This window comes from Phocoena phocoena, chromosome 10 (genome assembly GCF_963924675.1).
Source record: "Phocoena phocoena chromosome 10, mPhoPho1.1, whole genome shotgun sequence".
Classification (NCBI taxonomy): domain Eukaryota; kingdom Metazoa; phylum Chordata; class Mammalia; order Artiodactyla; family Phocoenidae; genus Phocoena; species Phocoena phocoena.
The window spans coordinates 31091485-31108875 of NC_089228.1; the positions used below are offsets into that span (position 1 = coordinate 31091485).

The 17391-nt window shown below is 44.2% G+C and overlaps 1 protein-coding gene across 1 annotated transcript in view; it reads right to left on the bottom strand.

Moving 5' to 3' along the window:
* The window catches only part of ABHD6 (abhydrolase domain containing 6, acylglycerol lipase), a 53338-nt gene that overhangs the window by 20286 nt on the left and 15661 nt on the right, over positions 1 to 17391 (bottom strand). Inside the window, exons 2-3 of the mRNA XM_065885662.1 lie at positions 15100 to 15164; positions 6904 to 7056 (exon numbers count right to left, since the gene is read on the bottom strand). Of these exons, the coding sequence (XP_065741734.1) occupies positions 6904 to 7022 (119 nt within the window). The 5' untranslated portion in view covers positions 7023 to 7056; positions 15100 to 15164. The remainder of the gene's footprint in view (positions 1 to 6903; positions 7057 to 15099; positions 15165 to 17391) is intronic.

The window sequence follows — 17391 nt, forward strand, 5'->3', positions numbered from 1 at the left end:
AAAATAGATAACTAATGAGAACCTGCTGTAGAGCATAGGGTACTCTACTTCACTTCACTGTATACAGTAGAAATTAACACAACATTGTAAAACAACTATATCTCCAGAAAAGCAAATCCTTCTCGCCATTAAGGTAATAGTTGTAAACTAAGTTGACAGTTGTAAACTAAGTTCCCACTTCTCCATTCTCTGGCCATTGAATAAAGCTTGCACTGCTTCAATCTCAAAAAACAAAAAAAGAAACCCAACTGAACTATATACTTACAAATAGTTAAAAAGGTAAATTTTATATTGTGTATATTTTACCACAATTAAAAAAGAAAAAGAAAGAAATCCATACCCATGAGCACTCACTCGCCATTCTCCTCTGCAGCTCCTGGCAACCACTAGTTTACTTCAAGTCTCTATGGATTTGCCTATTCTAGACATTTCCCATGAATGGGTTCATTCAATATGTGGCCTTTTGTGTCTGGCGTATTTCTCTTAGCGTGTTTTCAAGTTCATCCATTATAGAATATATCAGTATTTTATTCCTTTTTAAGGCTAAATAATATTCCATCATATGGATATGCCATATTTGTTTATCCATTCATCTGTTGATGGACATTTGGGTTGTTTCTACTTCTGAGCTATTAGGAATAGTGCCACTATGAACATACATATACAAGTTTTCCTATGGACATATGTTTTCTGTTCTCTTGGGTGTTCTCAGTTCATGGAGGAGTAGAATTCCTGGGTCATATAGTAGCTTTTAAAAAAAAAAAACCTTTTGAGGAACTGCCAGACTGTATTCCAAAGTGGTTACATCATTTCACATTCTCCACTAGCAGTATATGAGGGATCCAATTTCTCTACAACCTTCACTGTTATTTTTTAGAGAAACTTTCAATGTAAGTATAAATAATACAGAAAAGTACACATATTATAAGTGTACAGCCTGATGAATCTGCACAAAGTGAATGAACCCATTATCTGCCACCCAGATCAAGGTCTAGACTACGACCAGCATCCCAGATATCCACCTCATGCCTCTCCCCATTAATACCTCCTAAAGGTAACCACTACCTCATTTTCAAACAGGAGAGTTCTGCATGTTTTAGAATTTTATCATACAATAAGTTCTTATTTGTATCTGACTCCTTCCACTCAGTATTATGTTTGTAAGGATCATTCGTGTTGTAAAATGTAGCATTACTTCTTTCCATTTTCATAGCTATATAGTACTCCATTGTGTGAATAATGGTATGACTATACCTCAATTCATTTATCTATTACAGTATTAATGGACATTGGGTATTTCCAGTTTGGAGGTATTATAAATGGAGCTGCTATGGAACATTTTTGTATATATCTTTTGATCAATACATATACACACTTCTATTGGGTGAAATTGGTGGGTCATTTTGTCAAACAGTTTTCCAAAGTGGATGAACCAGTTTACATTTCAGTCAATACACCAGATTCTAGTTGTTGCAAATCTGTAGTGGGTTAATAGTATCCCGCTAGAATTCATGTCCACCTGGAAACCGTGAATATGACCTTATTTGGAAATAGGGTCTTTGCAGATGTAGTCAAGTTAAGTTGAGGTCATAGTGGATTAGGGTTGGCTTCAAATCCAATGCGACTGGTGTCCTTATAAAAGGGAAATTAGGACACAGAAACACACAGAAGGAAGAACACCATGTGAAGACAGAGGCAGAGACTGGAGTAACACAACTACAAGTCAAGGAATGCCAAGGGTTACTGGCAACCAGTAGAAGCTAGGGAGGGGGAAATGGAACAGATCCTCCCTCAGAGCATCCAGAAGGAACCAACCTTGCCAGCACTTTGGTTTAGTATTTCTAGCCTCCAGGGCTGTGAGAGAATAAATTTCTGTTGTTGAAAGTCATCCAGTTTGTGGCAATTTGTTACAGCAGCCCTAGGGAACTAATACAACATCTTTGCCAATACTTGGAATTGCCAGTCAGCCCTTTTCATTTTAGCCATTCCGATGGGTGTGAAATGGTATCTCACTGTGGTTTTAATTTGAATATCCCTTAGGGCCAACAAAATTGATCATCATTTCACATGTTTATTGGCCATTATCTCCCCATCTTTAGGTCAAGTGTATATGATATGACATAACCGTGGGAGTGATATTTCATCATACTCACAGGTTCTGGGGATTATGGAGGTAGTTCTTGGTGGGGCTGTTTTAGTCATTCTACCTGCCAAAGGGGTCAAGTATGACTGTTTTTCAGATGGATATCTAGTTAACCTAGTCCCCTTTCCCTGCTGCAGAGCAGTGCTACCTGTCACAATTCAACAGACCGTATCTATGCACACCTGCTCCTGGACTCTCCTGTCCCGCTGGTTTATTTGTCCTTTGTGCCAATTTCACCGTCTTGACTGCTGTTGCTTAATAATTAGTCTCGATAGCTGGCAGTGTAAATCACCTAATACTGTTCTCCTTCGAGACTGTCTTGCTTAATTTTTCTTTACTTTTTTTTTTTAATTTTTATTTATTTTTATTTTTGGCTGTGTTGGGTCTTCGTTTCTGTGCAAGGGCTTTCTCTAGTTGCGGCAAGCGGGGGCCACTCTTCATCATGGTGCGCGGGCCTTTCACTGTCGCGGCCTCTCTTGTTGCGGGGCACAGGCTCCTGACGCGCAGGCTCAGTAGTTGTGGCTCACGGGCCTAGTTGCTCCGCGGCATGTGGGATCTTCCCAGACCAGGGCTCGAACCTGTGTCCCCTGCATTAGCAGGCAGATTCTCAACCACTGCGCCACCAGGGAAGCCCTGTCTTGCTTAATTTGGCTCTTTGCTTTTCCTTATAAATGTAAGAATCAGTTTATTAAATTCCATAAGAAAAAAACCTGCTGGGATTTTAAAACGTGTGTACACTGAATCTACAGGTCACTGTAGGGAAATCTGACATCTCTCTGTTGGAAAGTCTTGCAACTCACAAATATTGTCTATCCCCTCCATTAATTTAGATCGCTCAAAATTCCTCTCACACTAATACTTTGTAGTTTTCTGAGTAAAGGCTTTGCACGTTGTTCTTTAGATTTATTCTTAGGTATTTTATATTTGTTGATACAAGATATTTTCATTTTCTATTTGTTTGTTGCTATTATATAAGGATACAACTGATTTTTGTTTACTTATCTTGTATTTAGCAATCTTGCCAAATTCACATTTATTTATTTATTTTTGGCTGCTTTGGGTCTTCGTTGCTGTGCACGGGCTTTCTCTAGTTGTGGTGAACGGGGGCTACTCTTCGTTGTGGTGCACGGGCTTCTCATTGCGGTGGCCTCTCTTGTTACAGAGCATGGGCTCTAGGCACACGGGCTTCAGAAGTTGTGGTGTGTGGATTCAGTAGTTGTGGCTCGCGGGATCTAGAGTGCAGGCTCAGTAGTTGTGGTGCACGGGCTTAGTTGCTCTGCAGCATGTAGGATCTTCCCGGACCAGGGCTCGAACCCATGTCCCCTGCGTTGGCAGGCAGATTCTTAACCACTGCGCCACCAGGGAAGCCCCTCACATTTTTAATTTTAACAAATTATCGATAGATTCTTCTGGACTTCCTATGTACACAATCATGCCGTCAGAAACAACATCAGTTTTATTTCTTCTTTTCCAATTATCCTCTTCTCTCTATGTATGATTTCTTATCTTTTTTTTTTTTTTTTTTTTTTTTTTTGCGGTATGCGGGCCTCTCACTGTGTGGCCTCTCCCGTTGCGGGGCACAGGCTCCGGACGCACAGGCTCAACGACCATGGCTCACGGGCCCAGCCACTTCGCGGCATGTGGGATCTTCCCGGACCGGGGCACGAACCCACGTCCCCTGCATCGGCAGGCAGACTCTCAACCACTGCGCCACCAGGGAAGCCCCGGTGAACAGTTTTGACAGTTTAGAAAACGAAAGCCAGAGCAGCCCCTGATGTCACCCACAGTGGCCACGGCATCTCCAGTGTGGCTGTCTGTGGACTCTCACAGCCACGTGTTTGCCATCTCCTGAAGGAGCTATCACAGTCCCCATCTCTGTGGAACTATGCTAGCCATGCTCCAGGGACACTTAAGACCCAGAGAGAGTTCTCTGAAGGCTGGCTGTGACCCACCGGGGACACTGTGCCCTGAGGAACTCAGAAGACCTAGAGGGAAGTCCAGGCGAGAGTGCCCCGAGATGCCTTCCTCATACCCATATGCTCACTCGGCAGCGTGGCTTGGGGTAACAGGGATGCCCAGCTACCTCTACTGCCTGCTGTTCCTGTTCACATCGCAATCCTGAAAATTAACTTGGCTAAGCCAGGTCTGCAGGGTGAACCTGTGGGTGGTCGTTACGGGCAGCTGAGTAAATGAAGGCCTTTGGAGGAGTAGCTGTGGTTAAGGGACGTTAAGTGGCTCACAGCAAAGCTGCTCATCCTATGACAACCACTGTGAAAGTGTCACTTGCAGGGAGGTGATTTGAAGCAAACTGGCTGTGCGTTTCAGTGGGGTGGGGGAAGCCACCCACAGGAATTCCAGCGACTCTGCAATGGCATTACAGGTTCTATTACTATAATCACAGCCCCTCTGCCACAGCGCTACCCGGCATAATCCGAAAGGACTTCTAGGATTTTCATCCTCCCCAGCCAACTGGGTTTCTTCTTGGCCTGTGTGGCTGAGTTCACAAAATAAAGAGATTTGTGTTCGTCCTCCAGCTACAGCTCTGAGTGAAGTGACAGGCATGGGCAGGCTTTAAGGTCACCTGCATCTGCGCTGTCAAATAACAAAGGACTGAATGTTCTCTGCGGGGCCTCTCTGGGTTTTGGTGGTATTACTTGTTCATAAAAGTGAATTATTTGCTATGAGGCATTATTCATAATAGCAAAAAGTGGAAACAACACAAACGTCCATTTGGATAAATAAAATGTGGTATAACCATACAATGGACCATTATTCAGCCATCACAATGAACAAAGTACAGATATACGCTGCAGCATGGGTAAGCCTTGAAAAGCGCAAGCCAGACCCCCAAAAAACACAAATCGTACGATCTCGTTTATATGAAATGTCCACAACAGGCAAATCCAAAGAGACAGAAGGTAGATTACTAGTTACCAGGGGATGAAGAGAGGAGAAAACTGGGAGTACCTGCTAATTGAGAGGTGAGAGGTATGAAAGGTATAGAGCCTTTCTATAGTATGGGGGTTCTTTGGGGGGAGATGGAAATGTTCTCAATTAGATAGTGGTAATTCACAGTACGGTGAAAGCCAATTAAATGTGCACTTTAAAATGGTGAAGTTTAAATTATATGAATTTTAACTCAAAAAAGTCCATTATTTGCTATGAAGTTAATTTTCTCTTGAAAGATCAAGCATCAAAATTATTCTAACATGCTGACTCTGAAAGCCTTCTCTGCGATGGCCCAAGGAATTGGGTGTCGGGGGACTGCAGCAGAGGCTGGTTTCCGCATGTGGTGGGTGGAATAATCACACCTCTGCATGCAGCCGTACACATGGTTACGGGTCACATCGCTGAACTGCATTCTCTGCTCCACTTCAAGGCTGGAGAGGGGCACACCACTCTGGCCTCTCCACGTCAGGGGCCACATGGGAGCCTTGGCCCCAAAGCACTCCTACTGCCAGTGCTTCAAGGGCTATGGCATTTAAGCAGGCAGAGTCTTAGCTTCATCAATGCGGAGGTGGGTCCTGGGTGACCCCATGAAGGGGTCATCACCTCCCCACAAGAGTGAGTGAAACATGAAAGCTCCCTTCTGTTCAATTAGCTTCTTTTCAAGGATCAGAGCCTGGCTGGCAGGCGGAAAATTCCACACTCTAATGAAACAAAAGGGAGCCAGAACAGAGGGCAGATAAAGGGCACAGGCACCACCTCCCTGCATTCTTTTCTCAGGGCACAGAACGCAGTCCTAAGTTCCAGAAGTTGTGATTAAATCTCAGCGTGCTTCCCTATGGCACAGAGAGGAACCACGTCTATTTCAGTATTTCCTTCATCATGGGATGAATCCATGGGAGTGTGAGAGGTGATTTTATTTGGTAAATGGACTGTGGCATGAAAAGTCCCTGAGGCACATCATGAGAAAGCTTCTCTCTTTTCAACTGTTAACCTTCTGATTCCATCAAGGAGAAAGGCTCTATACCTTTTACACCTCTCAGACTTTTTAACACAGAGAAAGGAGAGAGTCTGGTAGGCAATGGTATCTAGGCTAGAATTTATGAACAGAGTTTAATGGCATTGTGCTTATTTTTACTTTCTTACATTAATTTAATATTTTTGGTATGTATGGCAAGCTTTCCACTTAAGGTAGTGATATGTCACTGTTAAATTGATTGAAGGTTTTCTTAAAAAGTCACTCTAAAGAAAATACAAAAGAAAAGTAGAGGTGGTATGCAGATAGAGCAAGAAGCATAAAGGTGACTCAAGAATGACAGAAGTTTTGGAAACTTCTTTTCCGTCACTTTACTAATGAATACTTTTTTTGTTTTTTTGGGGCGTCCCTGGGTGGGTGCGACTAATGATTGCTTTTAAAAAAAATCTAAAACCATTCTGTCCTATCCATGCCATCTCCACGATCCTACTCTTTCTAACTCATTTTTCAGTGTATTTCACTGTACCTGTCAAGACATCACTGGATCAGAATCCAACGACCAAGAAAAACCAAAGGAATTACCATGAATCAGTGACGTTGGGAGACAGGGTGGTCTCCTGAGTAACGACACCATCAGAAACCTGGAAGAATTTACCTGGGCAGAAGCTACCACTACTTCAGGAACACTCCCAACATTCAAGAAAGGATGTCTTTCAACTTTTCTCTAAGTTTGAAATATTTCATGATAAATGTTGAACAGCCACAACCAAAAAGGACAAGCAGAGAAGGTGGCATGGTCATGATACTCCTGAAAACTTGAACTATAAAATGAACTTACCAGTAATAGATTCTTATCAGTGCCGAAGGCCACAGGAGAAATGAGGCTACAAACGCCAGGATCGGGATGGCCAGCGTCCCGCCCGCAATCACAAACATGTTAACCACGTCAAGATCCATCCTGCTCTTTAGGGCTGGCTGACACCTGCAGGGGCTGAAGAGAGAGACAGTATTGAAACTCCGTCTCAGGGACTTCCCTGATGGCACAGTGGTTAAGAATCCGCCTGCCAATGCAGGGGACACGGGTTCAATCCCTGGTTCGGGAAGATCCCACATGCACTGGAGCAACTAAGCCCGTGAGCCACAACTATTGAAGCTGCACGCCTAGAGCCCGTGCTCCACAACAAGAGAAGCCACCGCAATGAGAAGTCCGCGCACCGCAACGAAGAGTAGCCTCAGCTCGCCGCAGCTAAAGAAAGCCTGCGTGCAGCAACAAAGACCCAATGCGGCCAAAAATAAATAAAATTTTTTTTTTAATTTAAAAAAAAGAAAGTCCATCTCAGGAGACAAGGTGAAGAAGCAAAGCAGAACAGAGAAGTGAATGACACAGAATGAGAGCAAGGATCAGGAGACAAGTGCTTTAAAAGATCTAAATAGGCAGGACAACTAAATGTAATGAGGAATCCTTAAGATGACCCTGGAGTTTTTTTTAAGCTATAAAGGAAACTGGGGACAACTGGGGAAATGTGAGTAAGGACTGGTTATTAGATAATATTATTCTATCAGTGAGTGTGGTGATGAAATTGTGGTTATGTTTATATGTAAGAGAACGTCCTTGTTCCTAGCGTCTGCTGAAGTATTAAGGGATAAAGAATAGTAATATCTGCTACTCACTTTTAAAAGTTGAGGAGAGAAAAAATGTATATGTGCGTGTGTGTGTGAGCGTGTGTGCATTGTGTGCATGCATGTGTGCATGCATGTGTGCATCTGGGTTTGCCTGTGTGTGTGTGCATGCGTGCATGTGTGTGTAGGGGAGGGAGAAATTAAGTGTGGTCAAATGTACTGGTAACCTCTAACTTTCCTACTAGGTTTGCATTTTTTTTTTTTTTTTTTTTTTTTGCAATACGCGGGCCTCTCACTGTGTGGCCTCTCCCGTTGCGGAGCACAGGCTCCGGACGCACAGGCTCAGTGGCCACGGCTCACGGGCCCAGCTGCTCCACAGCATGTGGGATCTTCCCGGACCAGGGCACGAACCCGCGTCCCCCCCAACGGCAGGTGGACTCTCAACCACCGCGCCACCAGGGAAGCCCCTAGGTTTGCAATTTTTAAAAATGAAAAGCTAGGGAGGACAGAAGGCCTGGAAGGAAGGAAGGAAGGGAGGAAGGGAAGAGAGGAAGGAAAATATACACATGTACACATGGATGCTTATCTACATACAGACTATCACTGGAAGGTGTACAAGAAACCAGCAACAGTGGTTGCATCTGAGGTGGGGAATCAGATGGGTGTCAGGGATAGAGGGAGACTTGCTTTTCACGGTCTACCCTTTAAAATCTTTGGTTATGTATCATGTACAGGCATAGACTTCACATATAAGTACTATACAGTAAAACGTTAGGAGGGAACACATTAGAACAGCAGAGTTTTCAGTATACTTTCTGATGTCCTTCCATAGACTTGGTGGACACATCTGAAGGCTAGGATGTGAGCTCCAGGAGGGGAGGGACTGTATCCCCAGCATTCAGACTAGGGCCTGACCCATTTCTAGGCACTCTAGAAATCACCACTGAATTAGAGGTCCCCACCCAGTCCTGTCTCATGAACTCACTCACAACATGGTTTATTTTTTTTTTTCATGGAATAAAAAATATTTCAAGTCCCGTCATCCTCCCCAATAGAGAAAACAACTTCTGCAAGGATCTGTAAGTCAGGTGTGGCCCTTTGCCATCTGAGGACTTGGCCACTTGTGTTAAGTGTGCATCTCACTAACATAAAAAAGAGGCTTCTTCAAGAAAAAGCAAACAATCTAGCAAATCATGGTCTTCCTTATATTTCCTGTGAAATGGAAGGCTTTGTCCCATACACCTCTATCAACTGATGTGTGTTTCAATTCTATAATGATTTCATGATGGCACAGTATGACCACTGAGCATGGGGGTCAGCCAACTTTTTCTGTAAAGGGCAGATGATAAATATTTCAGCATTGTGGGTTATAAGGTCTCTGTCACAACTCTTCAAGCTTGTAGTGAGACAGCAGCCATACAACATGTAATGAATGGGTGTGACTGTGTGCCAATAAAATTTTATTGTAAAAAACAGCCTTCAGGTTGTAATTTGCTAACCCTTGATAGAGCACACCAACTCCATCAGACAGGCAAGGCGAGTGTTTTATTCCCTATATTTATAGGCTGAGGCAACTAAGGCACAGAGAGGTTAAGTAACTTGCCCAAGGTCACTCAGCTGGTAGTCATGATTTAAAAACTAGTTTCTGGCTTGGACTCACTCTCTTTGCTCCTAACTCCACTTGGTCTAATTTTTTTCAAATGGCCTTTTCTCAATCTTTGTAACCTCTCTGCTTTTAAATACCCACATTTGTCACCCCTGATTTCTCCATGAAGATGTGACATCTCCATTTAGATGTTTGGTCTCTTGTGAGAGGTTTGGTGAAACAAGCCCCTCGGTCTAGAGGGGGAAACAGATACATCTGTAGGTGGGTTAGATGGTTCCTTTCAGTTTCACACACACTCTATCCGGGGACAGTACTGAGTCTACGGTAATGAAAGCTGCCGCCTTCTCAGGGGCAGAAGCACTGTCTGTGTTTCTGATTCAACTGTCCTCTCAGTTTCTCAGTCACTGTAAACACTTTTTCCAGCACACTTATATCACTGGGCTCTTTCTCCTCCCAGAACCAGAGCTCCTGGACGGTAGGAATAATCATACATGTTCTTTCTAGTGCCTAGAATAAGCACAGTACACAAATAAGGTGCAAATGAATTCATGAAAATCAAAGTTACAAAATGGGTTCAATCCTATTTGTTTTAGGGACAACCATTCCCAATGATGCTCTAAGAGACCTGACTTTTCTCTCTTTCGGTAATTACAAAACTCCCCAGAGGAGTCACCTATTTAATGCTGGGTACAATTTACGATGCTACAAAGGCCCCACTGTCAAGGGGTAAGCAAATTAATCACAGAGTGAAGGGTATTTTACGAATCTATTTGAATAGTGTGGGTCACAAGAGTTGCTAAAGATGGGAACTGTTGGATTCATGAAGACTTTTCCACATCACATAAAGGCCTTAAAAACTGCTGAGGGTCGCCGTGAATTCTGATTCCTGAGCTGCAGGAAGTTAACTGCATGCTGTTCTTTTAGACTAGGAATTAGAACATTTTATGCCCAAAGCCATAGATGTCACAGACTCTGACACTGGAGATGGGAGCCCCAACATGAAGTCATGATCATCAAAAAGAAACCTCATGGCTTCATCAATGCCTGCTAGGGATGTCACAGTCAGTTTGGGGGAAGGTTTTATCTGGCTCCATCCTCCATTTAATGGCAGAATAAAGTCTTTAATAAGGAGCTTTTGCAGAGCATCAATTTTGCAAGGCTTGGACTTGTTACAAAGAATCCTGCACACTTTCCCTGATGACATCAAATACAGACAGGCCCTGAGTGAAGAAACTCATGGTTTCTGAGTTTTCTATAAAGAGCTGACCGTTATTCCTACCTCTGCAACATTCTTCGTTTTACAAAGGACTTGCCCCAGCCTTTGAAAAGGCAGCTGCCCTACCCTGCTGGGGTTTGTTTATAGGATGTTCTATGTACCCAAGGCGGAAGCTGGACACAGAGAAACTGAAGCCTTGTGAACCCAGAATCACTAATGACTAAACATCAACTAAGGGGTAGAGCGTGGAGTTTCCCTAAGCACAGGGCCCAAACAACTGATGTTTGCGAGATGACTTCAGGGGGCAGAACACTCAGGGCTACACAGCATCAGGTAACACTCACATTCACACTGAGAAAGTCATCTCTTTGCAGTCCTTTTCCCGCCCTGCTTAGGTCAAAGAGAAACTCTCAGTGTGGTTATAAAATAGCTTTCTAACCCTTGAGCCTCCCGCAGGCAATGGTATCTAGCTATTTAAAAACATTGTGTTGATTTTTATGGATATTTTCAGTTTATGGTAGTGATGCACATTAATCTAAGTTAAAAGAAGGAAATGAGTTAAAGAAAAATGCTAACAGGTGATACACGGATCTGGTGAACATCATGGTGGTGACAGATGAATGGCTGCCACTGGGGCAGATGTGTGTGATGGACGGGCACGCGGCTGGGGGTGAGGCGCTCCGCTGGCTCTTCCACACACCGGCTGGGAGACCTTGGTTTCCTCATCTATTAATGAGAGCATTCGTCCAAAACATCTCATCTGCCTTTTCCTACTCTGGTGACTTAAAACATTTCTGAAATTATGCCAGACAATTGAAGAGTAGGATCTGGCTCGCTCCCCACAAGAATCTCGTTCCCTGTTACATTTTCCCCAAAACCTAAAACAGTATCTGGGAAATATCTGGTGCGCGGTTAATGTTTGATAACGTTTTGGTGTTTGATAATGGCTGAATAGACTGAAGAAGAAAAATGAACTTGTTTTACGTATCTGTTGTGTCACGTGAGACACCCCAGTGTTAATGACAGTGATTTCAGCGGCCTTGCAGCACATCCAAGCTGCGCATTCAGGGCCTTTATCTCTGAACGCAGGGACAAAAATTAATCAGTAGATCCAGATAAACATTGGACTCATGTTCCCAAGTTTAGTCAGGGGTTAGAGGTCAGGCATTACGTGTCACAACTGTCTTTTAATGTTCTCACTGACTTTTAAAACCCGTCATCCTGAGTTCTGATACTTTAATCTTAAGGTATAAAGCAAAATTCCAAGAATAAATAGAATGTAAAACACTTTTATAGAATCTTGCCTTCCCCTGGACATCTACTCATATGCCATCAATTTTGACAAACTAAAGTCCTGGTCTCTTCAAAATCATGATTATTTTAATAACTATAGCAACAACAGTAATGACCATGGCCACTACCACCATAGCCAAAGATAGAGGAGCGACAGCCTCCACGTATTGGACGACGGCTGTGTGCCAGGCCCCATGTGGATGGTTCACATACATCCTCTCATTTTTATCCTGCACAACACTGGGAGTAAGAAGCACTTCTCCCATTTTAAAGATGGAGAAACGGAAGCTTACAGAAGTTAACAAATGCCCCCAAGGTCACCTGACTGGTACCTGGCATGAGCTGCATTTCAGTCCAATCCTGTAGGTGTGCCTGGTTCATGCTACCTTTGCCTTCTCTCAGCACTTGCTAAGCAGATATTTATTGTACATCAGTTACACAAAAGGCACGGAGTTCAGTGTTCCCAGTTCAGTGTTCCCATAGACATTCTTTGCACTTCTCCAGAACTCTTTTAAGAGGATGTAACATGCTAACTTTGTAAGTTAACAACTTGTTACCTTATTGTTGCTGGTGTCTTTGAAAAACTAACCAGTGCTGGGACTTCCCTGGTGGTCCAGGGGTAAAGAATCCGTCTCACAATGCAGGCAACTAAGCCCTGCGCGCCTCAACTAGAGAGCCTGCTACAGCCCACGTGCTCTGGAACCCGCGCGCCACAGCTAAAGAAGAGAAAACCCGCACACCGCAACGAAGAGCCCATGTGCCGCTACTAAGAACCAACACACCCAAAAAATACCAAAAAACAACAAACAACAACAACAAAAAACTAACCAGTGCTGCTCATAATTTTTTTCTTTAACTCTGCAATATGAAAATTCTTTCCACAGTGTTGTCCACCTGGAAAAAGCACTAAGTTCTTGAAATCTGAGTATAAAATGCCAGCTGTTAAACATTGTTGCATCTACCCAACACTGATTTCTGAAACTAGGTTCTTTTTTTTTAATAATTTTTATTTACTTATTTAATTTATTTAGTTTTGGCTGCGTTGGGTCTTCCTTGCTGCGTGCGTGATTTCTCTAGTTGCAGCAAGCGGGGGCTACTCTTCGTTGCGGTGCATGGGCTTCTCTTGTCGCAGAGCATGGGCTCTAGGCACACGGGCATCCGTAGTTGTGGCTCACGGGCTCTAGAGCGCAGGCTCAGTAGCTGTGGCACATAGGCTTAGCTGCTCCGCGGCATGTGCGATCTTCCCGGACCAGGGCTCAAACCCATGTCCCTTGCACTGGCTGGCTGATTCTTAACCACTGCGCCACCAGGGAAGCCCTGAAACTAGGTTCTGGTAAAGATAAACCAATTCCTCAAAATTATCACTAGGGCTTCCCTGGTGGCACAGTGGTTGAGAGTCCGCCTGCCGTTGGAGGGGACACAGGTTCGTGCCCCAGTCTGGGAGGATCCCACATGCCGCGGAGCAGCTGGGCCCGTGAGCCATGGCCGCTGAGCCTGCGCGTCCGGAGCCTGTGCTCCGCGACGGGAGAGGACACAACAGTGACAGGCCCACGTACTGCAAAAACAAAAAAAAACAAAAAAAAAACAAACTATTACTAATGACCAACAGCTAAAAAAGATACTAAGATTCTCTTGTATGGAAGCCCCAGGATTGATGAGATAGAGTAATTTGAGAAATGAGCAGCTCTAACGCCTTGTCACAGGAATCTTCTCCATCACGAAGGAAAATCGCACTGAAAGTTCCAAGGAAGTAGTTAAGCCTGCCCAGTCATCACTGAACATGTGGCATGACCCTAGGATTGCTGCCATAAGGTGCTCACCTCTGCCCTCCTGGCCTTGTCTCCCCCTCACTCTGGCTGAGCCCATTCCTCCTCTGTACTTTGCAGCTCAGACACCCCTGCTGTTCAAACAAGCCATGGCTCTGAGCAGGCAAAGCTTGGTTCCTAAGATTCTCTGCTCCCGCTCTCCCCTGGATATTCCCATGATGCGCTCCTTACTTTTCCCCTTGAACAGTCCCATGATGAGCTCTTCATTGCCTTCCTTGAAGAGCTCACCATATCTACACCCTCTGCCACTCCCTCCTACAGGAAACGCAAAAATCAACATACCTGGCCAGGACCTTCTTCCAGACTTTTCCAAAAGCCTGCTTCACTATCTCCATGACCCAAAAGTCCTGTCCTACAAGGTCTCAGGTACCTCTCTCCCCTTGCTCCTGACTTGTCGATTTCTGGCAACAGTATCCCCATCAGTCTGGCCTCCCAGACTCCGATGCATGTTTCACTCTTCCTCCTTGCTCAACACTCCTGTCAGGCAACGGCAACGAGGTACCAGCGCTGGAGCCAAGTTGTCTGAGTCTAGACAAACTGCACTGTTTATGGGTGGCTATTTAAATTTAAATTAATTAGATAAAATTCAAAGTTCAGTCCTTCAGTCACATCCATCACACTGTAAACGCCTGAGAGCCACATACAAATAGGAGCTGCTGCGTTGGACAGCACAGTTTTAGGGGGTCTACACCCCCGAAAGCCTGTGCAACCAATTCCTTTGGCTTAACATTTACTAGGAACGTCGTGGGGGAAGAAACATTCCCACCAGGTGTGAGACGTCGTAGGAGTCACACCACACCTCCCTCAGCCGCCACACTGCATCCAGGTCATCATCTCTCCTTGCTCCCACTTCTGTGAAGACTGCTCTTTCACGCCCCGTTCAGTCCTTCCACCACCAGCTGCCAGAGGAATCTTCTCAGTTCACGCCAAGGACGGGGGGGCTCTGGTCTAGTGTGAACTCTGAGTACTCCGTATCATCCCGACTCAACTTCCTGGCCCCCACCTCCGCCTGCACCCCAAACATCCAACTCCTGCCCCCACGAAAGCCCCGCACAGCCTCACACTTCATCTTTCTCACACTGTCCCCTTCGTGTGGAGCACTCCTGTCCCACCTGCCTGATGAACTCCTCTCTGTCTTTGGGGCTGATTCAAGTGTCACACTCCCCAGGAAAGCACCCTGGTCCCCACAGGCCCAGGTCTTCTCGACTCCGTTCAAACTCAGAGCCCTGCTCCAGGCACAGCCTTTGAGAAGGGAGGGCTTTTGGATATATATCTTGAGCTTTAAAAATCTTCAGGTGCCCAATCCCCTCCCCACCAGACCTACTGAACCAGAGAACACTTCTGCCCCCAGACAGGCTGGCCTGCAGAAGGGTGCCAGGGAGCTTGTGTTTCCTTATAGCCCCAGTCTCATTAAAGGGCTGCCTTGCCCGCCCGCCCACCCCGTAATATATGGTGTTAAAAATCTATACTCACTCTTCGAAGAGCACAGCCTTCTTTCCCAACTGCTACTGGCTCTGGCAGAAGCTGAAATTGAGACTCTGGAATCACAGGAAAGAAAATGACAAAGCATTAAATCATATTAGAGAATAGGAATGAAGTGCTAACAACCAACCGGGGAGGCGGAACATCTCCTCCTTGGCACAGGAGCAGTGCAAATATCCTGTGGCTTTCAAGCTCCGTCCGATTCAGGTCACCTTCCCTAATTAAACAACCTGCACCAAGGGTAGGCAGGGCAAGTGAGATAAAGAGCTTGGCCAGGAGGGTGCGAAGGTCAAAGAAGGAATCTGCAATGAGGATAAAGCAAGGAACTGAGCTGGTGATTCCTGGCCTGCAGGAGCGAGAAAGGCAATAAGGGAAACAGGCATGCTTGGGTGAGAGGGGATACTGAAGGCTTGAAACTTAACTAAGACCTTCAAATAAAGATGAAAACTCCCCTTCTCCATCTGGGGTTAGGGTTACCTAAAGTTATACTCAGAAAGGAATGAGAGGAAGGTGGCAACCAATGGGAAAATGAATACAGTATTTCTATTAGAGTGGCTACAGAAAGGGGACTGCAAAGCTCAAAAACAGGGCTGGACAGAGCAGAGATGCTGGCAAAGGCACTGCAGCAGAAAAATGAGGAGACAGGTAGATGGGTGATTGAAGGTCACAAAACCCCTGAATTATTCCAGAGGGGTCAAGGAATTAAACATAAAAAAATAACACTGAGATAGCCTCATCCACCAGAGAGCAGACAGCAGAAGCAAGAAGAACTACAATCCTGCAGCCTGTGGAACAAAAACCACATTCACAGAAAGACAGAGGACTATGTACCAGATGAAGGAACAAGATAAAACCCCAGAAAAACAACTAAATGAAGTGGAGATAGGTAACCTTCCAGAAAAAGAATTCAGAAAAACGATAGTGAAGATGATCCAGGACCTCGGAAAAAGAATGGAGGCAAAGATCGAGAAGATGCAAGAAATGTTTAACAAAGACCTAGAAGAATTAAAGAACAAACAAACACAGATAAACAATACAACAACTGAAATGAAAACTACACTAGAAGGAATCAATAGCAGCATAACTGAGGCAGAAGAACGGATAAGTGACCTGGAAGACAGAATGGTGGAATTCACTGCTGTGGAACAGAATAAAGAAAAATGAATGAAAAGAAGTGAAGACAGACTAAGAGACCTCTGAGACAACATTAAACACAACAACATTTGCATTATAGGGGTCCCAGAAGGAGAAGAGAGAGAGAAAGAACCAGAGAAAATATTTGAAGAGATTATAGTCAAAATCCTCCCTAACATCGGAAAGGAAACAGCCTCCCAAGTCTAGGAAGCACAGCAAGTCCCATACAGGATAAACCTAAGGAGAAAAATGCCGAGACACACAGTAATCAAATTGGCAAATATTAAAGACAAAGAAAAATTATTGAAAGCAGCAAGGGAATAATGACAAATAACATACGAGGGAACTCCCATAAGGTTAACAGCTGATTTCTCTACAGAAACTCTACAAGCCGGAAGGGACTGGCATGATATACTTAAAGTGATGAAAGGGAAGAACCTACAACCAAGATTACTCTACCTGGCAAGGATCTCATTCAGATTCGATGGAGAAATCAAAAGCTTTACAGACAAGCAAAAGCTAAGAGAATTCAGCACCACCAAACCAGCTCTACAACAAATGCTAAAGGAACTTCTCTAAGTGGGAAACACAAGAGAAACAAGGACCTACAAAAACAAACCCAAAACAATTAAGAAAATGGTAATAGGAACACACATATCGATAATTACCTTAAACGTGAATGGATTAAATGCTCCAACCAAAAGACACAGGCTTGCTGAATGGACACAGAAACAAGACCCATATATATGCTGTCTACAAGAGACCCACTTCAGACCTAGTGACACATACAGACTGAAAGTGAGGGGACAGAAAAAGATATTCCACACAAATGGAAATCAAAAGAAAGCTGGAGCAGCAATACTCATATCAGATAAAATAGACTTTAAAATAAAGAAAGTTACAAGAGAAAAGGAAGGACACTACATAATGATCAAGGGATCAATCCAAGAAGGCATATAACAATTATAAATATATATGTACCCAACATAGGAGCACCTCAATCCATAAGGCAACTGCTAACAGCTATAAAAGAGGAAATCAACAGTAACACAATCATAGTGGGGGACTTTAACACCTCACTTACACAAATGGACAGATCATCCAAAATGAAATAAATAAGGAAACACAAGCTTTAAATGACACAATAGA